The sequence below is a fragment of the Saccoglossus kowalevskii genome, chromosome 10 (assembly GCF_978046115.1).
Source record: "Saccoglossus kowalevskii chromosome 10, keSacKowa6.1, whole genome shotgun sequence".
Taxonomy (NCBI): Eukaryota; Metazoa; Hemichordata; class Enteropneusta; family Harrimaniidae; genus Saccoglossus; species Saccoglossus kowalevskii.
Window position 1 is genome coordinate 16,014,763 of NC_140650.1, and position 26,659 is coordinate 16,041,421.

Genomic DNA, 26,659 nt, shown 5'->3' on the forward strand with positions numbered 1-26,659 from the left:
AGATTTGTTCAATTCATGATATCTTCAATTCTTTAATTTTGATGAATATTTTTGTAATTTTCGGTAAAAAGTGATATTTTCGAATTCTTGTTAAAAACTGCAAGTCCGATTGCTTTGATACTATACATATTGTTCATTTTCTATTGATTTTTTCAGTTCTTTAATTGAAATGTGCATTGCTAACAGTGGAGCTATCTCAGCCGAGAGGCTGCTTGTTTATATCATTTGAGAAATATAAAAAAAATTTAACTGTTCGTATACAAGTTGCTTATGGAATTATTTTTACATACATTTATGAGTGGGTATTTCATTTCTATTACTGTAAAAAACATCATCGCTTGGAATTAATTTTAGCTATTTTTGCTGAAGGAATGATTCAGTGCAAAATAAAATCCAGCGATTATACATTTTTTCCTATATTTTACATTCAACTCATTGAAAAACAGTGAATATAAATTCTAAACAAAACATCCAAAAAGTTGTTTCAGCGAAACTTAATTCCAGCTAAAATAAAGTATTTCACAGTATTCATTTGTGCAGTTAACAATGTTTTAAAGGATGTAATGAGATATTTGTGGTATATAGTTAGGTTTGTGATGATTATTGATGAAAAAAAAACTCTGATTAGTTTTTCATGGAATTGAAATGAGTTTTACAATATTGAAAAAAAGATATGCTTCATTGGAATTTTGTTTTTTAAATATCAATAATTAAATAAAAGCCATTGAATGAAAAGATTGATTGTCAGATTTTTTCTAATTACTGCCCTATATTGTCGATAAGGTAGCATAAAATATATTTTGGATGAAGAAAAAAAATGTGTAGGTCATCGGAGCACGACTTCTCAGGGTAGTAATTACCGTTTACTGGTAAATTTCATCTCTTCATCTTTTTTTCATTCAGTGCCTTTTAATCAGTGTTTTCCAAGATGAGGTAACAGGTGCGGGCCCCAGCATTGTTTGAATGTTGCTAAAATTTGTTAAATTGCATTTATTATTAAGACATTCAATTATAAGGAGAAAACAAAAGTATTTGACAATTTTTGAAGATTTATATTTTAGATTTATATTTTAAAATGCAAGACTTTGTATTTAGCTTAATTTCTTGTGTATGCATACTCAACATAAAGGTTCTCAGCATCTAGTTGAATCACTTACTGCGTATTAACGATCTGCACCTGATCGGCTGATAATAATGCTTCAATTTAACATGCGTCTACATGTACATGTATGTTTTAAATTTGAATAATGCATGATGTGCATGTAATGTATGTACATGTCAATTCTAAGGTCTCAACAAAGAAATCACTGATGGAAATTTCACCTACTTTGTGTACTGTAGAAGTTCAGAGTTAGGGATTGTCCATTTGAAACTCGGGGGGCTGTATAGAGATAATTACATCTACGCACATGTGCTAGAAAAAAGCAAATATATAGCAATTGAGAAAAAAAAATTGCTCAAAACTGAGTGCAGATAAATGAAATTTGCCAAGTAGTTTCTAATATTTTTGGACACATTATGAGCAACTTGTTTGCTGTGATGCTACATACATAAATCATTTGTTCTGGCTGGTGCCACAACTTTAATGGATGTAATTCAATAATTTAGTCTGTATAGGCACTGTGCATAAATTGATTTGATATCTTCGCTATTCATGGAATAGAGCGTACAAATATGTTTTTGTAGTCTCTAGTGCTACTACACTGTAATCTTTGTTCATGGATACCCGCAGAGACCAAGATGTAATCATACTCTGAGTGAGTTTTTTTTTTTTTTAACCTAGAATAGAGAAAATTGCTACTACCGGTACTGATAACTAACAGTTAGAGCCAGGCGTAAATAAACACAGCGGGATAGGAAGTTGGATTTGTTTTCTTATGACCTCTATTGACCCGGTCAAAGGTTAAATTGCACATTATCTGATCAGTGATGGCTTTGAATTATTATAATCTGCATGGCGACTGGGATTCCTAAAGTATGCCACTCTCATTATAAAAGTCACTCTAAGTGCAGAGCTATATATAATCAGAGTTTAGAGTGTGTTTAGTGCCTTGGGCTCACTTATAAAAAATTAAAGTTGGCTGACAATTCATAATATGTGCATAAAAAAAAATTCAGGTTCAGAAGATCAGAAAAAAAAGTAATTCTTCCTTATACTGAGAAAAAGTTGAGGGTGATGACATTATATATCGGGTGATATTACTAGTGCTATATATATCCTATAAACTGCTTAATTTTTCGGTGCTAAGAATTTTTTTTTTTAATGATGATGATTTTATAATGTTTAATGAAGACAAAATATTATGAAAGTTGTTAATATTTCATGTCATAGGACTACTGTAAAATATTTTATTTTAGCTGGAATTCATTTTTGCTGAAAAGACTTTTTGGGTGTTTTGTGTGGAATTTATTTTCACCGATATTTGATAAGTTGAATGTTTGGTTAAACATAGGAAAAAAGGTATATTCGCTGGATTTTATTTTCACTGAATCATTCCTTCAGCTAAAATAACGAAAATTAATTCAAAGCGAAAATAAAGTATTTAACAGTAAAAGGAGAAATGTTCACTGCTACAAAATGTCAGAATTTATGTTGAATTGGAGAATTTTTGAAAATTTGTCTTGCGTAATTAAACTTTTTTTTTTCTTCATATTTTGAAGGTGGGGGAAATCACTACATTTTCTGGTAGTGAACAGTCACTGTTTTTTTCGTATGAAATATAAATGAAAATGACACTAAGTAGGCAGTATAGGGTTCACTTGATCACTAACCCCCAGATGTTTCAATTATTTTCATACCCATGTATCAAATTTGCATAAGAGTGAAGGCAAATAATATTGAATGAGTTTTAATTTCATTTCATTTTTGATTTTTGATGTTCCCTAGCATAACTTGCTGGTAACATGGGGTGGAGATATTGTGCCATATCTCAAATGGTTGGCTGTTGACATTGAGTGGAGATATTATGCCATATCTCAAATGGTTGGCTGGTAACATGGGGTTGCGATATTATGCCATATCTCAAATGGTTGGCTGGTGACATAAGGTGGAGATATTATGCCATATCTCAAATAGTTGGCTGTTGACATTGAGTGGAGATATTATGCCATATCTCAAATGGTTTGCTGGTGACATAGGGTGGAGACATGCTATATCTCAAATGGTTGGCTGGTGACGTAAAGTGGAGATATTATGCCATATCTCAAATGGTTGGCTGGTGACATAGGTTGGAGATACATTGTATTATGCCATATCTCGAATGGTTGGCTGGTGACACAGGGTGGAGATATTATGCCATATCTCAAATGGTTGGCTGTTGACATAGGGTGGAGATATTATGCCATATCTCAAATGGTTGGCTGGTGACATAGGGTGGAGATGATATGTCGTATCTCAAATGGTTGGCTGGTGACATAGGGTGAAGATATGCCATATCTCAAATGGTTGGCTGGTGACATAGGGTGGAGATGTTATGCCATATCTCATGATCTCAAATGGTTGGCTGGTGACGTAAAGTGGAGATATGCCATATCTCAAATGGTTGGCTGTTGACATAGGGTGGAGATATTATGCCATATCTCAAATGGTTGGCTGGTGACATAGGGTGGGGATATTATGCCATATCTCAAATGGTTGGCTGGTGACATAGGGTTGAGATATTATGCCATATCTCAAATGGTTGGCTGGTGACATAGGGTTGAGATATTATGCCATATCTCAAATGGTTGGCTGGTGACATAGGGTGGAGATATTATGCCATATCTCTAATGGTTGGCTGGTGACATAGGGTGGAGATATTATGCCATATCTCAAATGGTTGGCTGGTGACATAGGGCGGGGATATTATGCCATATCTCAAATGGTTGGCTGGTGACATAGGGTTGAGATATTATGCCATATCTCAAATGGTTGGCTGGTGACATAGGGTGGAGATATTATGCCATATCTCTAATGGTTGGCTGGTGACATAGGGTGGAGATATTAGGCTATATCTCAAATGGTTGGCTGTTGACATAGGGTGGAGATATTATGCCATATCTCTAATGGTTGGCTGGTGACATAGGGTGGAGATATTAGGCTATATCTCAAATGGTTGGCTGGTGACATAGGGTGGAGATATTAGGCCATATCTCAAATGGTTGGCTGGTGACATAGGGTGGAGATATTATGCTATATCTCAAATGGTTGGCTGGTGACGTAAAGTGGAGATATTATGCCATATCTCAAATGGTTGGCTGGTGACATAGGTTGGAGATACATTGTATTATGCCATATCTCGAATGGTTGGCTGGTGACACAGTGTGGAGATATTATGCCATATCTCAAATGGTTGGCTGTTGACATAGGGTGGAGATATTATGCCATATCTCAAATGGTTGGCTGGTGACATAGGGTGGAGATGATATGTCGTATCTCAAATGGTTGGCTGGTGACATAGGGTGAAGATATTATGCCATATCTCAAATGGTTGGCTGGTGACATAGGGTGGAGATGTTATGCCATATCTCATGATCTCAAATGGTTGGCTGGTGACGTAAAGTGGAGATATTATGCCATATCTCAAATGGTTGGCTGTTGACATAGGGTGGAGATATTATGCCATATCTCAAATGGTTGGCTGGTGACATAGGGCGGAGATATTATGCCATATCTCAAATGGTTGGCTGGTGACATAGGGTGGAGATATTATGCCATATCTCAAATGGTTGGCTGGTGACATAGGGCGGGGATATTATGCCATATCTCAAATGGTTGGCTGGTGACATAGGGTTGAGATATTATGCCATATCTCAAATGGTTGGCTGGTGACATAGGGTGGAGATATTATGCCATATCTCTAATGGTTGGCTGGTGACATAGGGTGGAGATATTATGCCATATCTCAAATGGTTGGCTGGTGACATAGGGTGGAGATATTATGCCATATCTCAAATGGTTGGCTGGTGACATAGGGTGGAGATATTAGGCTATATCTCAAATGGTTGGCTGGTGACATAGGGTGGAGATATTAGGCCATATCTCAAATGGTTGGCAGTTGGCATTGAGTGGAAATATTATGCCATATCTCAAATGGTTGGCTGGTGACATAGGGTGGAAATATTATGCCATATCTCAAATGGTTGGCTGGTGACATAGGGCGGGGATATTATGCCATATCTCTAATGGTTGGCTGGTGACATAGGGTGGAGATATTATGCCATATCTCAAATGGTTGGCTGGTGACATAGGGCGGGGATATTATGCCATATCTCAAATGGTTGGCTGGTGACATAGGGCGGAGATATTATGCCATATCTCAAATGGTTGGCTGGTGACATAGGGTGGAGATGTTATGCCATATCTCATGATCTCAAATGGTTGGCTGGTGACGTAAAGTGGAGATATTATGCCATATCTCAAATGGTTGGCTGTTGACATAGGGTGGAGATATTATGCCATATCTCAAATGGTTGGCTGGTGACATAGGGTGGGGATATTATGCCATATCTCAAATGGTTGGCTGGTGACATAGGGTGGAGATATTAGGCCATATCTCAAATGGTTGGCTGGTGACATAGGGTGGAGATATTATGCCATATCTCTAATGGTTGGCTGGTGACATAGGGTGGAGATATTACTCCATTTCTCAAATGTATTACGGAATGTAATAAGGAAAATATGCAGCTTATCAAATTTATAAATCAAACATAGGGCTTAGTTAAAAGGTTGCTGCTGAAGTACTTCAGAAGTAATATAATCAGAGATATGTCACTCACTGAGAAAAGGGTAAATACATTTACATGTTTACATTTATCTGCCCAGTTTTGTTAATTTGCCCCGCGGTTTCTAAGTAAGGAGAGCCCACACAAGTAAAATTGCTAGTGACAAATTGGTCTTATTGATGATACAGTCATTGCTATAATCTATTCCTTTCCATACTTAGCTTATCAGTGACACCTCACCACTGTCTTCTATGTATGATTCATAATCCCTAGTGGCAGGATTTGAACTGTTAAGATAGCATCAGATCTATGTGCAGGTCATTGACCATGGTGTAAATGTAATTTAATAGCAACTCAGTAAGTTCTGGAATGATTGATTAATTTCGAAGTATACATATATCAGGTTCTGGTTTGTTCTGCACTTGAACTAAATATTGAATGCCCTGGATTAGCTGAGGTGAGAATGTGAAAAATTGTCATATACAGTATTTCTTCTATTTAATGCATTACAGTATTAATATATGCAGTGAACCCTTTCACAAAATAAATCCCACATACTTTATTTTTGTTCTTCCCATGATCAAGACCAGTCACCAATAGGAAACTATGTTCATTTGGTTAAAAATTATCAAAACAATTATAGAAAAATGTAGAAAATAAGTCAAAATATTGCAATTATAGCATTCAAATGGTGCATACATGTATGTGAATGACTGATATGTGACTGTGTCAAAATAGATCACATGCTAATGTACTGTACAATGTCGGAATTGGATGCCATTTAATGCTTTGGCTAGGCAAAAAATCTTGGGAAAAAAGTTAGTATGTACAGTGGAATAAAAACATTGATGTGCCTACTGCACATGGTATTCCCAGCCGGTCTCCCGTGCAAGTACTAACATGCCCGATGCAGCTTAACTTCAGTGATCGGATGAGCATTAGTTTATGAAATTCAGAAGTCTGTTTATGCATTTTTCTCTCGTTCCAATACTTGGACTTAAAATACACAGCTGCATTGGGCGTCAATTTCTGGAATTTAAATGAGCTAAAGTGGTAGTAATCTCATTTTGCTAATTTAAAAAATGGTGGATGACATGTCGTACACATGTACAATTTAATAGTTCCATATTGACAAAGTTCTAATAACTTGCATTGCTGTTTAAACACACAAATCTCACATACTGGCTGGGTATTAGGCCTGTCAGAAATATACTAAAAAAGATGATTTGGAGCATTATATTTGATTAATTGGTCCCGAATGAAACAGGATGTAGCGTGGAGCCCATTGCCTTTTAACTTGGCAAACATAAAGTGATTTTTATTTTTCCTTCATGTTTGCAAGCTGTTTTCGGCAAAAACATGGTGAATTTCTTTATGTAGAAACCCCCAGTCACGCCCCTTGAAAGTTTAAAAGTCTCATTCGCACTGCCAAATCGTACAGACAAATAGTATTCAATGTACTGAGGATCAAGCTTAGTACTTAAAATAACATACTACCCGGTAGCTTGTTTCACACTATTTTTTTATCCTATGGGAGACTTATTAATATTCTTTTATTCCTAGCAACTACACCATCACCTGATGTATGTAAATTGCAAGTAGAAAACTGTGTATAAAGCAGTGGCTATGTAAACCATATCCTATATTTGTAAATTACCGCTTAAAGACTACCATCTCTCTGGCTGTTTGATGAACTGTTCATACACTCAGACAATCTGTCACTTTAACCTACCCTATTTGTGTATGTGGCATATGTGCCCTACCTGTCTGGCCAATTACCATTTTAATGTTGGTTATATTATACACCCCCCCCCCCCACCCCTGCCATCCCCATAGCTTAAAATGTCAACGATGATTGTAGCTTTGTAGCAACTTGTGATGTAAGAAATGATAATAATCAGCAGTGTAGTTCTATTTTTAATTGATGTTGATAATCCAGCATTGTGAGTATGCTTCGCCATCTTAAGATCTACTACTGCATGTAGTGTTTTCTATGCACTGTATGTTTTTGTTTTTTCATAGAAATCACTTATATGTAATTTTATGTGGAGTTGCATGAATTGAAACTTTCAGAGCAATTATTTGGTCTGCAAAATAATTGAAAGCCAATTTCAAACTTTCGAACACAATGGACAGCACAATGAGTGCAGCAAAAATTGTTGTTTTCATACACGTAGGTGAACCAATTTTTTCACAAATAGAGATCCGGACGTAAATAGTCACAATACAGACAAAAAATCTTTTTAAGATGTGGCAATTCAGAAATATCATCATGGTTTGTTGTAAGAAACATTTGTTTTGCTTTATTGGTAACGTACATGCTTACATAAACGACAGGTACCGATAAAATAAGTCAGATTTTAATTTTCCATTGTACAATAAATACAATTTTTGATTTATTTGGTTTAATTGAAATTTGCTTCTATTAGAACAAATACGGCATGAGCAAATCCTTGTGTACTATTAAAGTCTAATGCTTGGCATTTGTGATATTGTTGAGTTAGATGGAATGCTGATTCACCAGTGTCCTATAATGAACCTCATTGTGTCCATTTTAAATAGCTTTCCTGAAATAGACATGAAAACGTCTACGTTCACCCCTGCAGTGGACAAAAGCATCAGTCATTTGGTACAAGTGGTGGTAGTCACCTATTGTTCACAAACATCTGAAATTATTCATTTATTTCCTTACATATGTGTACGTCTTGGGGGGGAAATGGAGATAATGCAGTGTATGGGTGGGTGGATAAAATGTCATAGTTTATTATATACTTATGGTTTTTTTAGTTCTGACTTTTAACCTCTGTTCCTGAGAGGTTATATACTGTGGCAGTTTAGTTATTTTCATGCTCTAGCACTGATTGTTTTTATTGTTCAGAATGTATGAAAATGATTAATAGCTTTAGCTACTTTAACAATTATATATGTATTAAACCAGGAAATTATTGGGTTTGGTTTTTATGTCAAGTAACTTCCTATGTGCTTTTATCACTTGGCCAGCATTGTTGACTATTTGTGTTCCAAGCCTTGTTTTTGCATTGAATCACAGCAAATCATGTATATCGTATCTTTACAGGGCATCTTGATAGAGGTTTGGAATGTAAATTAATCAGCAATGGTCACCGCTTAATATAAGTGAATTTAAGCACTTTATTTCCACAAAGAAGGATTGGTGGGAAAATATTTTACATGTATATGTATCTGTATTTTGTTGAATATTTATTTTGTAAAACATGCATGCATGTTTTTTCAGGCAAAAAAAATTGTGTAATTTAATTGATTTACATTTAGCCACTCACCGTAATTAGGGGAAAATGCATTTTCATTTATTGGTACTTGCTTGTGTTCCCTGAAATTCCTTGTGTCTGTGGTAAAATTATTTAAATTTTGTGTGGATTCATCAAATTTCACTTTTAACTGGGATCTTTAAAGTTGCATTCCACTATGTTTTATATGCAAAAAAAATGCACTGATTATTGTGATCGTCATGAAAAATGTTAAAATAAGTCGTTTTGACAACAAATCTTGAAACATTTGCTGCGTTTACACGACAGCATTGGAGCCCTACAGCTTGAAACAAATGCGTATACACAAGCATTTTCATGGCTCTACATGGCTCTGACCATAGCTGCATCCTTGTTCATCTTCTTTGAGCGTACCTGTTTCTCGAAAGTATATTCTGCATTGACCTCTGTCGCTCTGACATGCATCATGTCATGTAAAGAAACAACACAAGAACAACACCATAATCAATTTCCGTCATGTTGTCTTCATATAGCAATTGAGGACGCTGTTCTGTTCAACTCTGAATGAACTGGTTTGAACTCGGGCGAATCTCAGCTCTCGTTCGGCCCAGCCATTTAAACGCATTAGAGATACCGGGTAGTCTCTTGTTAATCGGTGGGACAAACAGTAGTTCAGCACCGATAGGATGCTGTCGACGTAGCAATTGTAGCACTGAAGCTAGGTCATGTTGTTTTATCAACAAAAATAAACATGCTTGTCATTGTTGTACAAGTAATCACTCAAGGCTGCTTTATTTTATATATAATAAATTTATTCATAATACTGTAGGCCTCCGGCCTCAAGGTATACTCAATGTAATTACATAACATGTTACAGAGGACAATGTCATTTTACAGTGACTGAAAAAGAACAAGAAAATATGAAAAGAACATGAATAATTGCATTTTGTTTTTTTGTGGCGAGAAAAATAAATTATGAAATGTTACGCAAGATTACTGCATTTTGTAATTGTAACAGTGATATAAATTTTTCTGGCGAGGGAAGTGTATAATAATAACTTGGGATGTATTTAGATCTCAACTCTTGGTAAAACAGACAGATAATGCAAAAATGGTACTCGTCCCCTACACAATTGCTGCTTTATTCTATTCTAAATTCAATGTCAGGATTTTATTGAATAAAATTTCTCATAAATTGTACAAAATCAAAATCTTGTCCATGCTTACGAAGGTCAGTGAGCAGTTTTAATAGTTCATCTACACGTCAACTTTCTGAAAGTACATATCTTAATTATGAACATTTACTTTACTATGAGGTTATTACAAGGATACAAAGACAGTATTGGCGAAGACCGTGACGCAGTGGAGGTCGATGTGTCCGCATACTGTCATTTCCTCCTAGAGATACATGATGGGAATGCCGAAATCCAAAACGTTTAGAACAGATTTAGCAAACTTCCTAGTGAGGTTCCGGTCAAACCCTAGTGGTAGCCATATTTCTTTTTATTATTACAGGACGCTTACGTGCATAATTGTTCTATATTTGGAATTCGTGTTTCCTAATATGAAAATAACCAATGCAATACCGCAAAATTATGGCACTCTGTAACTTGTGGTGTTACGGTGACAGATCTATAATAATACATTTTACTATTACTGTCTTATGTCTAACATAATCCTTGGAAAGAGTACTAAATTATTCGTGTGTTTAAAAATTGTTGTCCATTTATTGTCATGTTCTTGACACAAATCAAATGTGATGGTACATTATGATATGTAAACTGTACTGCCATAGCAACAACTATCTCCAGGGTCAGTAATTCACTTGGACACCCAAGCATGTCTGTCTTAAGTTACTGTTGTGCAATAAGAGCATCACAAACAAGTTTTATTCAGCCAGATCGAGCCTTTGCCATGTGTCAGTGCAAACCAGACAAGCATGATATAAACAAGTATATAATACATGTGACCTATCTTTCTCAAATGGGGTAACCACAACAATGATAAACAGAGACCATCTGCTACATCCAAAATAATGTCTTAATTAGAAAAAGACACCATCACCAAGAATGTAATGTGTTGTCAGCAGAGAATACCATCTATCTCCTGTTACATTTAAGTAATCTCGTTTCTTATGAAAATAATATGTGCAATGTATCTCATCTTCAACTATTTTTATACCTAGCTAGACTGTGGAATTCTACCATTAATATTGTAAATATGGGTAGGGGCAGGACCCATGTGGTTGCAGTATGAGTTCAAGGCTATGTGTCAAAGTACGAGTCCAAGGCATACAGGGTTAATAAGGTTAATAACTTATTAGTACATATCAGGACTACCTGTATCTATATTCAGGGCTGTTATTAATTGGCTGTTATGTTAATATAAATATTAATTTTCATTAAATCATGACATAAACTTAGTTTATTAACAGTGAGTGATTTGTTACTTGTAATATCAACTGAAAACAGAGCTCTGACATGCAAATAGTCAAGTTGATAAAATATTCATTAGCTCAATAAATTGTCTACCTCATTAACTACTCAGAACCTGTAAATTGTCAAATTCTCTAACTGGTTGTCAGTACTTTTATGTTGATTTTGTTATCTATATTTAGCAATACATGTCTGTGTAGTTTGATCGTCTTGCTATAATACTCTCCAATCGCTTTCACTTAACATGTATTTGCAATTTGTCTCTGCATCCACAAATAAACACTTAAATATATCAAGCAATAATTTGTAAATTTCTCAATTGAGATAGAGATATAATCACGGAATTGATTAAGAATACTCTGTATTATTTTTAGACAGGGAGACATACAGTGTAGTGACTTTCATAAAATCCAAGTGTATGCATAAAATTACCAAATTGAGAAATAAATACAATGTGTTCGCACTATGGAAGTTTACTGATGTTCTGTGTTTGCTTCTAAGTATTGCTGGTGATAATGAGGTCAAACTTAATCACAATCCCTTCATGAAATATATATTTGTACTTATTAGAATTGGCATCGCTAGTAGAAGTTGCACCCATTTCTTTTTGAATTGAGAACCAAAAATACACCAAATATTCTCATATGTTTAGATTCTCTAATAGAAGCCGCATCCCCTCAGTTGCATTGTACCATTTTAATAGCCACAGATTGTATGGTATTAGTGTATGAATAAATTCATATGCTGAAAAATCATTTATTTTCACTGGCATTTAATTTCAATAATTTGTTATATTTATCTGGGTTTCAAATTCATTACATTTTACAGGAAAATAATGTGTTCGAAAAAAGTTCCTTTTGTGCCTGCCAACCCTAACCTTAACTCTCATACCCTATCCTCCAGCACTCCCAATTTAATTGTATATGCCCCTCCTATATAAGGTTAAAGTTAGGATTAGGGATGGAGTACGAAAGGAACTCTGTCCTGTGTTCTACTTTAATGTTACATGTTCATGTTGATTTAATCTAGCAGATTCACCAACTCATTGAAAATAAATTAAAACCCAGTTTATATTTAATATATTTACAGTATAAGCATTGCAGAAGCATGCATGGATTGCATGCAGCTATGTTTTGCACATTGCAGATAAAAAAAGTCTTTGACAAGAAAGTTTTTTTCTGTTTTGTACATGTATGCTATTAAATACCTAGCAAAAATGCAGGCAATTTAAAAGCATGTTTTCTGCTGTACATAAGTATGAAAATGGGGGTTTCCATGGAAATGAACACATTGTAATTTCTCCATAGCATTAATCTCTGCTCTGGTGGCTATTTTGAATTAAAAATGTAAAGCGTCTAGCATTGGTACCCCAAGTTTTTGCATCTGTCCTAGGAGATAACTTTGCAAATAGTAAATTCCAGAGTTAGAAGTTAGTATTGGTAGATTTGTTTTACTCCTATTCCATGCCCTGAATTAAAATTTTATAATAACCCCCCTCCCCTGGTAAATAATCTAACTGAGAAACTAAGTCTATTTAACCACTCACACTTTAAAATAGATGCATTATCCAAAGAGATGCTGTAGGGAATTAATTATTGATATCATAATACTGAAGCATCGCTCGATAAATGTATAGCTCTTTGAAAAATCTATAAAATTGTTTCTGGAGGAGTTGATTTCTTAAAAAATGTCTGATATTAAATGGAGAAAAGCAATAAAATATCTGTCAAAATAATGTAATGCATGATTGATGAAGGTTTTGTCTAGAATGTTTTATTTTTACTTTACAATTTTGTTTTTTAGCTCCGCTGTCGACTTTGTCGAGCGGGGCTTCAAAAAAAGAGTGATTGTCAGACGCCATCGTCTGTGTCAACTTTTTATATTTTCAATTTCTTCTTGAAAACTACAAGTTTGAATGCTTTGATACTAGATGTATATGTACTTTGGGCAAACTCTCTCAGATTTGTTCATTTCGTGATGTTAACTTCAATTCTCTAATTTTGATGAATTTTTTTGTCATTTTGAGTAAAAAATTATTTTTTCAACTTCTTTTTGAAAACTGCAAGTCTGATTGCTTTGATACAATGTACTATACATATTCATTTTTTAATGATATTTTCTGTTCTTTAATTGGAATGAGCATTGCCAACAGCGGAGCTATCTCAGCCAACAGGCTGCTGTTGTTGTTTTTTGCAGCTTGTAAATAACTTAGGTACCAGCATTATGATGTACTTCTGTCACATTTTTAGTGCCAGTAATTTTTCTGCTAAAATTTGTAAGGCAATATTTGGCAATATTTTCGTGTTTTTAAAATATTATTTATCTTGTTGAAGGTGACAAAAGTAGACTTTAAAGCTCAAAGGTATATTTCATAAAATTAATACATATGGATATAAATAAGTGTCATAAATTAGAGTTAGTAAATCCTAACTATTTGCATCCTTCAGTTACGATACTAAATAAATGTAAACACTGTAACGTACTAAAAGTTAAAAAAAATGTTTTCACTATAAATTTGTGAAATACTTGTATGCTAAGGTAAAGTAAAATAAATTCTGTGTTTCTGTGTTCATTTTGGTAGGAAAATGAAAAAGCTTATTTTATGCAGACGAACTCAAAATTATTTTGTATTACTATACAAGTTAGGGTACTTCCACCATTGTACTGTACTGTACTGCCTACTACATGTATGTAGTTAGTGAACGACTGGTTCCTACTTAACCTTTGCACCACTAGACTTTCTTGCCCAAATTTGTCTGTACTTTCTTCAGTATTTCTGGAAATAAACCCTAATTTTGGAGCCGACAGATAACATTTTAGTCAAATTTTCAGTTTGTACTAAAAAAATGTGTCTATTTTTGTTCCAATCTTCTGAAAGAAATTTATTTTCACTGATTTTTAACGAGTTGAATGTAGAATATAGGAACAACAATCTATTCGCTGGATTTTATCTTCACTGAATCCTTCCTTCAGCAACAATAGTATGGTAGTCAGGAACATCGTCATTTAAAAAAAAAAAATTGTATACAGAAAATCCCAATATTTAATAATGCACTGCAGGACAGGTTGTTTATTTCAATGTATGCTGTACACACATCATTGTGGTGAATAAATAGAATGGTTAGAATCATAACTTGAAATTGATCTAATTTTTAGGATGACATTTTTGCCCCCACCCCACATTTAAATAATTGTGTACAATGTGTGCTACTTCATTCGCAGGCCTTATGTACTACTGTACAAACAAACAAACAAACAAACACATAATATTGAATCTTAGCACTGTTCTCAACACCGAAAATAAATCTTATTTGTACTTGTTCATTTTTTCCATAAAATGACATTTGTTACTGTAGAATATTATTCAAAAAATTAAGAGAAATTTTTAATAATTATTTAAAATTGACTAAATATTCCTGGGAAGTCTACCACAGCTTGATGACTGATGCCAATGTGTATTTATAGTCACAGTAGACATGCTGGATGATTGAGCTAATGGAAACTATGTTACAGGTAACTGAAGTACAATCACATGGAGGAATTACAGCGATGTAATTTGATTTTACCCCTCGGAACTACTTGTAATACGTATTCAGTCGATTGAAAAAAAGGTAGTTGAGATTTATTCAATTTATTGATTTTCTGTGCAGTGCAGGTTATTTATTAGACGTAATAGAATGGTGGTTAACAATGGATTGTAAGATGGTAATTCAATTGAATATGGATTTTATGAACATCAGCCTATGTCAATTATTCACAGCTTTTTAATTTTATTGTTTTCACAGATAAGTGAAGTTCGCTAGATTAAACCCATGTGAACATGTAAAATGACAATAGAACTCATTTTTTTCCTGCCAAGTTTGTGAACTTAAAACCGAGTGAAAATGCTCAAAACATGAAAATAGTGAAAATAATTTTACAGTATAGTGAAAAAATGTGTAAATATACACCGAACATTTTTTATCAGACAATTAGATGCTGTTTTTTTCCTATCCCAGAAATTTGCCTTTGATGTGCAAATTTGAGAAATAAGTATTTTATTTCTCCCTTTTTAGCTCCGCTGTCGACTTTGTCGATTGGAGCTTATCATATGAGTGATTGTCCTTTGGCGTCCGTCGTCCGTCGTCCGTGTCAATGTTTTACTTTTTCAACTTCTTCTTGAAAACTACAAGCCTGAATGCTTTGATACTTGGTGTTTATGTACCTTGGGTAGACCTCTCTCAGATTTGTTAATGTCATGATGATATCTTCAATTCTCTAATTTTGGTGAATATTTTTGTCATTTTTGGTAAAAAGTGATATTTTCGACTTCTTGTTAAAAAACGCAAATCCAATTGCTTTTATATTACATATATAGGTACTACATGTGGACCTCTCTCAGATTTGTTCATTTTGTTATGATATCTTTAATTCTCTAATTTTAGTGAATATTTTTGTCATTTTTGGTAAAAAGTGATATTTTCGACTTCTTGTTAAAAAACGCAAATCCAATTGCTTTTATATTACATATATAGGTACTACATGTGGACCTCTCTCAGATTTGTTCATTTTGTTATGATATCTTTAATTCTCTAATTTTAGTGAATATTTTTGTCATTTTTGGTAAAAAGTGATATTTTCGACTTATTGTTAAAAACCGCGAGCCCAATTGCTTTTATATTACATATATAGGTACTACATGTGGACCTCTCTCAGATTTGTTCATTTTGTGATGATATCTTTAATTCTCTAATTTTAGTGAATATTTTTGGTAAAAAGTGATATTTTCGACTTCTTGTTGAAAACCGCAAGTTCGATTGCTTTTATAATACATATATAGGTACTACTAGACTGGCGCAGTCGGGGCGATTAATTTGTTTTTGTAGTTTATATAAAATAAAAAAAATCGCGAAATGGTGGTGTTAGCGCAAAATCCCCTGTAACTGCGAAATCACCCCGACTGGTTTATATTGGCCCTCTATCGACACTGCAGGAACCCGTCGATTTTTCAACGGGTAATTATGTTAATGAGTGTTCTAATTGAAAATCATCTAAGCCAATCACAACGTCTCTTCAACTTACCTCTGACGGAGAAGATGACTACTACTACGACTAGTACGAGGTACTTTTTAAGTCTATTGACGACGACCACGACAAACTCAAATTTCAACGTGTAGCCATGTTGGGTCTGCAATGTGACCTTTACCATGTTGACCTCATTATGCACGTATTTCCGCGCCCACCTCATTATAATATGTGCATCATGAATATTTAATAGCAATGAATTTCCTGCAGAATAAACCAGTCGGGGTAATTTCGCGCTAACTCTTTCATTTCGCGAATTTTTTTATTTTATTTAAACAAAAAAAAAAAAACTAATCATCCTGACTCCGCCAGTCTAAGGTACTACATGTGGACCTCTTTCAGATTTGTTAATTTCGTTGTGAAATCTTCAATTATTTAATTTTGATGATTATTTTTGTCATTTTTGGTGAAAAGTGATATTTTTGACTTCTTGTTGAAAACCAAGTCCGATTGCTTTTATATTACATATATACGTACTACGTGTGGACTTCTTTCAGATTTGTCCTGTTGCTTTTTATATATATATATATTGTTCATTTTCTAATGATATCTTCAGTTCTTTAATTGTAATGTGCATTGCTATCAGCGGAGCTATCTCAGCCGAGAGGCTGCTTGTTTGCTTTACTGTTTGCTCTCAAAAAAATTGTATGCCTTATTTTTTTTCACCATAAATTTTTTATAAATGACACTTTGTCTTGAAAACTAGTATTTGAAAAGTGATATTTTTGACTTCTTGTTGAAAACCAAGTCCGATTGCTTTTATATTACATATATACGTACTACGTGTGGACTTCTTTCAGATTTGTCCTGTTGCTTTTTATATATATATATTGTTCATTTTCTAATGATATCTTCAGTTCTTTAATTGTAATGTGCATTGCTATCAGCGGAGCTATCTCAGCCGAGAGGCTGCTTGTTTGCTTTACTGTTTGCTCTCAAAAAAATTGTATGCCTTATTTTTTTCACCATAATTTTTTTATAAATGACACTTTGTCTTGAAAACTAGTATTTGAATTGTTTCCATATAGAAGTTCTGGTATTACCTCATTCCAAGTTGTTTATTTTTTGTTATTCCATATTTAATGAATATTTGTTGTGATTTTTGGTCAACATTATTTAAGACATGGTTATCGTGACTGGCAGCAATTATTCAGTGTATTGTTAAGAATATTATATTATGTACTGGTATATACACACACGAGTTTGCTCAGTCTTAGCATGTACAGTTTATTTTTAATGTTCTTTCTTATCATTCACTTTCAGTTTCATTAATGCTAGTAATTCTTTTATTTCAGAGTGTGCTGAAACTGAGCCAACAAGAGCCCCAATTCTGGATCCTCCTAGTGACTTTCCGGTACCGTTACCACAGATCCTACCTTCGCCTGTAGTTGACTTGGACACTGACAGCTCACAGAGTAGCTTTGGATCACTTCTACATTCGAATGATAGTCTAGCAAGTGGCGAAGGTTTAGTTTCTCGTATTATTCCAGGAATATTACCCGTGCCCTTTCATGAGATCTGTGGTCTAAACGTACTTTTGAATCCAAGTAAAATCCAAGCACGGAGAATAGATGGGGAGTTTCAAAATGGTTTAGTCTTCCTAAGTCAACCAGTACATGCCGGTGAACTTGTCGTTATTGAAGTTTTAGAAACCACACCTAGGTACTTGGGTTGCTTGGCAGTTGGTGTGACATCCTGTGATCCGGCTGTTTTGACACCGTCGATGCTACCAGAGGACTCGGAGGATCTGTATGATCGACAGGAGTACTGGGCACTTAGTAGAGATATAGCATTGCCAGATAGTGGGGACCAATTAAGTTTTATTATAAACCCTGACGGGGAAGTACATTATCATGAAAACGGAATACATCGACGTGTTCTCATGCATGTGGATATTTCTCAGCCACTTTGGATGCTCTTCGACGTCTATGGAAGTACTCAAAAAATCAAAATTTTAGGTAAGGACAATTTTATGTTTTCTGTATGTCACTGGTATGAATTCTTGCTATTGAATATATAGTCAATAGCCGTTTAGTTTTACTGGTCATGCCCACGCAAACTCCACTGACCTTCAACATGTTTATACTGGTCTCAGGAAATAGATGTTTCCACCCGCAACTCATGCTGTTTATAGCCTGTTCTTGTTAAGAACCCGCCTTTACTTGAATGATCTATTTTTTAACAACTGTATATGTTAATACTTACTGATGTAAGTGATATTCTGAGTACCAGCAGAATTCAGTTTTCTTTGCATGACGTTACTGGTTGGCGAAAACCAATTATTTGCATAAAATAAGGCGTTGTTCACTGCTCTTGTATAAAAATACATACATACAATGTACGTGTGTCCCTGTTGATAAAACAACGTTGTCACAGTAAAGCTTCAGATGATCCATGAACAAAATTTGTTATCAGACATTCACAACATTGGTTAAAAAAATGTAAACAAATGATGTCACAGTGCGATGACCAATTTAATACCCTCTACATTGTATATATATATATATATATTATTTGCAAAAGGTGTACATGTTCAAATTTATATTTTAGTAACAAATTTTTTCTGAGGTTATACTGTACTTTTTCTATCTGGAGTCAAGAGGTCCCAATTTTGTACATACATGTATTTATGTAATAAATTTTTCTTGAGATTTTTTCAGATTTTCAATTTTCCGTCTTGTGAACTACAACAGTGTACATGTATGTGGTTTTTGAAATATAAAGATGCTTTGTTTGCCGAGAATCCCCAGTGAGTCTATTGTCATGCTGTATTTTTCTGATGGTGTGAAAAGGTCAAACTGCTCGCAAGGACAATCAAACCAGGGCGGGCTATTGCAAATACTATCCAATTGTTATATATATATATATTGTGGAAGGTACACATAAAATGAATAAAGTGTTTGATGTTATTGCTGACCCTTATTCTATTTCACTTCCTTCCTTTCCAGGCATTGTACCAGTGAATTCTGCTACCACTCCGACGACAAGCATACGTACAAATTCTGCAGTTTTGGAAAATTCCCTAAATATACCAACGTTCCTTGATTTAAATATAAGCCCACTTCTACCGCGGAGAATCGGTAATATTCCGGATAGTGCCGGCCAGGATTTACATGATAGTGTGTCCGGTTTAGTTGGAACTGGTGCTAGCAGCGGTACAGCTGTGGGAAATTCTGGTGTTCCAAAGAGCGGGGAAGAGTGTGTGATCTGTTATGATAGACCGGTTGATTCAGTCATTTACACCTGTGGACACATGTGTCTATGTCACCCATGTGGTGTCAAACTCAAACAGCAGGCAGGGGCTGTCTGTCCCATCTGTCGATCAATCCTACGAGATGTCATAAAAACGTACAAGGCATGAGAATTGAGCAATTTTAACAGAAATTGTTGTTACCATGATGTTGAGAATACCATTTCTGCTTGAGATTTGAGACTACACGCAACAGTCTATTAATATCATGCAGAAGTATATTCTGTATTCATAACTTGTTATTCAGAAAAACACACAGCCATTCATATAGACATCTATGGCATCACTACTTTTATATAATAACCATGAATCTTCATAGACTTGTAGAAATTGATGGAACAGCAATATAGATACCAAGAGGTATATTGTGAGAATGTCATCCTATGATCAGCACTTTCAGAAATGACAGTATCTTTCCTTCAACTTTCAACTGACTCTGAGCTGGCCAAATTGCTATCCTATTCATTAGAGCTAAGGGTATCCTGATGTAGTTTAATTTTGTTGTAATATGTGGATTTTTGACACACACCTAGCTTATAGTTCATGTAACAAATCAATGCCATTCAAGCCTCTCTAAAACTACTTTGCCTTCTTAATCTCAGGGCGTGTGCAGATATATAAAAATAAAGAGCCCAGATGGACTTACCCACTCTTGAACCATATCTCTGTCTAGAATCACAATTTTAATAAAAAAAACAACAAGTCATTATTTATGATTTGACGCATTTATGAGCGAAGTGTGCAAAGCATTGTGAGTTATATACTACTACATGTATTACAATATCTTGGGAACTACTGATAGTATAGCACCACCTAGTGTTGATGAGCATATATTTTATAATTACCACTACATACAATGGAATATTAAACAATAAAGTGAGTTAAAATACTGAATACTAAAATAGTGTTTATTAAATTATGTCAACATTAAATTTATCAAACACCACAATAAAATCAGAAAAATTTACTTGCTGCAGTCAGTTTGGATACTTAGTTATTTTACTGTAAAGAAGTCAAATTAGTGCTTGAATTGCAAAATGGTAGCGTACATTGCCATTTTGCAGTATATAATAAAAACAATCCTACCTACAGAAGCCGGTCTGTGTACCAAAGTATAAACTGTGCTATGATGGGATTTCAATATTCAGTTCTGTTTTAGATCAATTTTAGAATAAATGGAATGTATGAAGCCAATCGAATGCATAAAACAACGCGTCAAATAAATAATGAAATTTCCATTATTTGTACCTTCACATTTGTATGGATTTAAATGTGCTAGTTTTCTGTTGTTGAAACAGAACAGTTTGTGTTACAATTTATGTTTTGTGCTCTATATGTCTGATATGTAAATAGATACTTGCTCTGAATATTGTTGGGACACTTCTATTTGTGGAAATAAAATGCAGTATATTTCATGCATAGTTGTTGCTTGTGACCTCGTTAGTGTAAATATGTGGGTTTAACTGTTGATTTTTCTTTTTTTTTTAACAAATTAATGTCAAACTTGTACTAAACAGGAACAGGGTCCAATATGGTATGTTACTTGTATTATAGAGGAAAATTATATGCTTCTCCAACGATGTATGAATATTTGAGAATCAAAATTACTACAATTCTTAGAAAAAAAAATGCAACTGTGAAAAGGAAATGAATGATATTTGGTCCTCTGGATTCATCATATCAAATGTTAAAGTACTTTGCTAGAAGTCTTTTTATAGAAATAATGTAATTTGGCTTTGTTCTCTACCAGGATTTATTAATATCCCGCATGAGTGAACACAATGATATCAGCTGTCTATAGGTAATAGATAGGTGTCATAAACTATATTAAATATTCTGATAGTGTTTAAATACGGATTTATCTTAATAAACAGTGCTTTGATTTAATGTTGGTGTAATTATGAAACTTTTTCTGGAAGTTGATGCAGCTGTTGGGGGGGGGGGACAAAAATTGGTTGATGTACCTGTTTTTGGAACAAAAATTTTATTTTTTGAAGAGTAAAATAGATATTCTGAAGATGTATGCATTTTGAGACTTTTCTTTTATTATTCTTGCCCATAAACAATTGGGTTTTCGTTGGTCATTAATACATGTACAATGTGTTTTATTGGTAAAAAGAACTGACTGAACTTTGTGTTTTCAGTTTTAATACAACAGTCTTGAACAAATTAAGTATACTTATGCAAATTACCCTATAGCACAATTCTATTTTTAACTTTAAAATTGATCTTCTGATGAATTTACAATAATGATGTACATTGTAGCTCTTGTACTGAGTGCCTGATTGCCATGAAAGTGGCATATTTTCTGAAACGTTGTCAAATCTCTTGGGTATGCATCTGCCATTGCTGCTGTTGTCGTTGTTAGCATTGTTGCGTTTGCGTGTTAACACTTAATTTTAATTTCAACATTGTCAAACTGGAATATATTATTAATCAATATAAAACCTTGGTCTTGTTAAATTTATTTTAATTTATCTTGTTGGTTTATTGTATGAAGATCAACTGTAATTTAAGTAGTACCGTATACGTGATTGTGTACATTCTTTTTTTTAAAAAAAAGTCAGATAAGTGTTTTTCTAATAAGATTTATGGAGGCATCAAATCAGGTACATCAGCCATATTTAATTGTCAATGACTAACATCATGCATGGAATTAGCTGTGAATGATTCCTCCACAATGTTTTATTATTGCTTTCACACATGTAAATAAAAGTGTGTCCTTCCATGTTTGAAAGGCACAGAATGAATGCAATGCCCTATTTTTCTTTGTGAATTCTTTTCTGGACAAGCCTAAATTAGTATTTTTTCATTGTGTTCTGAAATAGATGGGGGTGGGGATAACCTAAGCTGAAATTTGTGCTGGGTTCATTCTAAGAGACATTCATCTACATATTGCTGTTCAGTGTTGGCATAGTCCAGTGGCAAAAGAGAAACTCCACTCAGTGGAGAATATTCCAGTGCAATGATAATTCATGGATAAGAAACTCCACTCATTGTGATAAATATTTCAGTTCCACGTTTCCTTGTGGAAAATATTCCAGTTTTGATCCATAGGTCAGTTCAGTTCTACACTAATCCACGACAGAGTTACTTAACCCAGTATGAACAATATTGCAGTTCTAGAGGAGTGAATACTGTAAAACGTGTCTTCTTAGCTAAATGTAGCTAAGCTATAATTTCGCTAATTTAAGATGTCCCTAATTTAAAGGAAACATCAATTCAAACAACATTATGACCCCTAAAGGAAAAGCTCTACAAAAGTAGGAGAATGCAATTTACATTTTTTTTATATCACTTTTCATTCTCTAGATATTCAACTTTTTATCAGAATTTGTTATTCTGTTCATTACACGAGTCATGACATACTTGTAAGGGGACCTCTCCCCCTCAAATAAAATAAAAAAAATTTGAATGGTAGCGTTTGATAAACACGAAAACAGGGGTTTATTGTACCATAATAAAGGGTGTAGGCGCATAATTCAGAGTTTCGTTACCGACAGCCTGAGTTTCTGCATGTACGAGTTGTTCAGACTTATTGTAACTCGTAGGAATTCTATATTGGGGTAATGTTTTGTTTCATGACCAGGTATATCAAGCTAATTGACTAGTTTAGATTTCAGCTTTGTTTTGCAATCAGTGATCAAACCCTAGCGGGGAAAAACGTCAGTATTCGCCATTCTTATAAATTTAAAGGTCTCGTACAGAATAATGTACTAGTAAGAGATGCTATATAGCCAAACGCCCTCTATCGGCGATTTGTGGAGAGGTGGTTAAGGATGGGGCCCCATGCGATAATTGTTGGATGTACTTTGACATGTATTCCATTTCCCTAAATAATACCAAGTTGTAAATTTGAGAAAAAATTTAAATCAATCTCGAAATCGATTAGTTTTGCGATCCGCTTAAAGATGGTCGAATGGATGGTTTGTGCTAAAAATAATCGTCAATCATTTCTGTTATTCCGAAACAAGATTTCCATCGTCTATGGATGCATTTCGTTTAAAGTTGGTACATACATCGGACAGTATTGGACTTTGATCTGCGAGAAACAGCCATCAAAATGACAAGTGAACATTTTATTTTAACGATAGTTGGTCTAGAGAAATATCTGGCATGCCACGATCGTTCACTTTAAACAGTTCTTCATGTCGCACACTGCATGCATTCATTTGATACAATTCAACATGGCCAAAAAATTGCCATTTCAGTGTTCAAAATGCACAAAATTCCGGATCTCTGACAAGCTAAATTTGATTTGCTTTTAATGATAAATTGACAGTTATACCTACCTCATTCCTCAAATGTTCATTTGGTAAACTTGGTAATGCCATAGTTGGCAACATCTTAACGTCAGTTAAGAATTGAATTTCATTCGGCAGAACAGAATACGTATTCTCGTGTGTAATTTCACATGTATGTAAGTTATTTCCATGGCATATTTGTGTTGTTTCGCTTGTACTATTTAATGCACCAGTCACTTCTGCACTTCCAGTGATATTGTGTTGGTGAATACGTTTGACTGATTTGACATAAAGCTGTTAATGTCGTAGTTTTTGTTCGAAGAACCGATACGTACATGCGCACGTTTTCATGTAATGAATGGCAAAGGCAATATTTTTAGTTCCTGGTTCATTAGTGTCGTGTATAATATCTAAACCTACGCGTACTTGAATACGCGAACTGTTTTAAGAGATTAGATTCGCCAAGTATTCTTGTACTGTCGGAACAAATGTATATATACCCTGAACATCTGACCAATACTAGTATATAATTCCTACATGTGCGCCCTCTAGCGACGAGACTATTCTGTAACATTTGCATACTTATTAACAGCCGTCAAGGATTGAGGGACTTAAGAAGCAAACCATAGTTGTTCATCTATTGAAAAAGTTGAGGCATTTTTTTTGGCAATATTTATTTGAATGAAGAAGTTTAAAGAACAGTTGCGGGATATGCATAACACTCTAAATAGGCTAGTGTTCATGTGATAGGGATGAAGTTGCGAGAGTATTTTTCTGCCATTGTACAAATCACGGTCACGAGACCCAAGAATCGATTACAAGACCGCTAGCGTGGCCGTTACACACCCGAAGTGCGATTAGCTATGCGTGTCGTATATTAATGTTAGAGTACCGCCGTATTGCGACATTCCACCCCTTTTAGTGATGCATCCCCCAGACAATGATATCCATACAACCCCTCCGCGACTTCAGTGCACTGTTTTTCTCGCCATCTAATGATTGAGTGCTCGATGTTGAGCATCGTTGAAAAAAATTAGTTTAGCAAGAACAATTGGCCGCGAATTTAAATTGTTTTTTCCGTAGGCGAGTGAACGTGGCTTACGGTTATGGCACAACCTTTCCAAGAAATAGCCAACTTGATATATCGTAGTTAACTTGTCTAATTTCAGCGCAGTTGCACACAGCAGTCTCGCACAAGGTCTTCCAATTAATCTGTATGGACTGAAAACTTGAGTGATAGCCGTACGACAGAGGGCAGCACAATCCGTATCCAGTTCATAAAGATTAATGGGAAGACTTTGTACGAGATTGTTGTGCGCAACTGCGCTAAAATTTGACAAGTACGATTTTATCATATACCTTATTGGTGTAATTACAAGTTTTCCACGGCGCGACCTCTAGCACACGACGCAATTTAGAAGACTGGTTTGGTTTGGTTTGGTTTGGTTTTAATGAAAACCGGGCGCGCTGGGCCAGGAGTGACACGGGAAAGCATTTCACTATGCGAGGGCGCACTTCCCACATCGTTACTAGAGTCTCTAGTATAAAGAGACTAATCGTTACGAGGCCGGGCAATGAGACTCTTGTATGTTGTGCGCGTATTTATCTCAACTCTGATCAATCTTTGTTTCTGGAGTCGGCTAATTATATTGTCCAATTCATACAAAGACTCTTCTAGATTAGTTTTGCATATTCTACAATCTCAATTAGACATAAAAACACGCCAAAATTGGATCGAATTTCTCATAACTCGTTAAATCGGCTGATCCAAAACCAATTTAACAAATGAGGGGGACAATTGCAATAAAACAATCTGGCACAACTAAAAAGAAGTACAAATTTTTATTTTAAATTGTACGAGGCGCGGAATGTAAATTTATTATTTTTTGTATACTAGAAGAAAACGTACTAATAATTCAAAATTACGTACGTATTGGAGGCCGTGGCGTGTGTGTTTTAAAATGATGTGTGCATTTAAAAAAAACGGCGTGACTGTGCGTTTTAATAGTATGTGCTTTAAAAAATTATGTGTGTATAATAAATGGAGTTGGTGTTTTAAAAAACGTGTGTTTTAAAAATGACGTGTGTGTTTTTAAAAATGACGTGTGTGTTTAAAAATGACGTGTGTTTAAAAACGGCGTGTGTGTTTTTAAAAATGGCGTGTGTGTTTTTAAAAATGGTGTGTGTTTAAAAACGACGTGCGTGTTAAAAAAATGACGTGCGTGATTTTAAAAATGGCGTGTGTTAAAAATGACGTGTGTGTACGAGGCGCGGAATGTAAATTTATTATTTTGTGTATACTAGAAGAAAACGTGCTAATAATTCAAAATTACGTACGTATTGGAGGCCGTGGCGTGTGTGTTTTAAAATGATGTGTGCATTTTAAAAAAACGGCGTGACTGTGCGTTTTAATGGTATGTGCTTTAAAAAATCATGTGTGTATATTAAATGGCGTGGGTGTTTTAAAAAACGTGTGTTTTAAAAATAACGTGTGTGTTTTAAAAATAACGTGTGTGTTTTTAAAAATGGCGTGTGTTTAAAAATGACGTGTGTGTTTAAAAACGACGTGTGTGTTTAAAAACGACGTGTGTTTAAAAACGTGTGTGTTTTTAAAGATGGCGTGTGTTTAAAAACGACGTGCATGTTAAAAAATGACGTATGTGTTTTTAAAAATGGCGTGTGTGTTTAAAAATGACGTGTGTGTTTTTAAAAATGACG

General features: G+C 34.6%; 1 protein-coding gene across 1 annotated transcript in view; it reads left to right on the forward strand.

Annotated features, from left to right (window-relative positions):
- The window catches only part of LOC100377387 (protein neuralized), a 31,080-nt gene extending 8,628 nt beyond the window's left edge, over positions 1 to 22,452 (forward strand). The window contains exons 3-4 of the mRNA XM_002738119.3: positions 17,743 to 18,405; positions 19,396 to 22,452. Of these exons, the coding sequence (XP_002738165.1) occupies positions 17,743 to 18,405; positions 19,396 to 19,808 (1,076 nt within the window). The 3' untranslated portion in view covers positions 19,809 to 22,452. The remainder of the gene's footprint in view (positions 1 to 17,742; positions 18,406 to 19,395) is intronic.
- Positions 22,453 to 26,659: the final 4,207 nt, after the last annotated feature.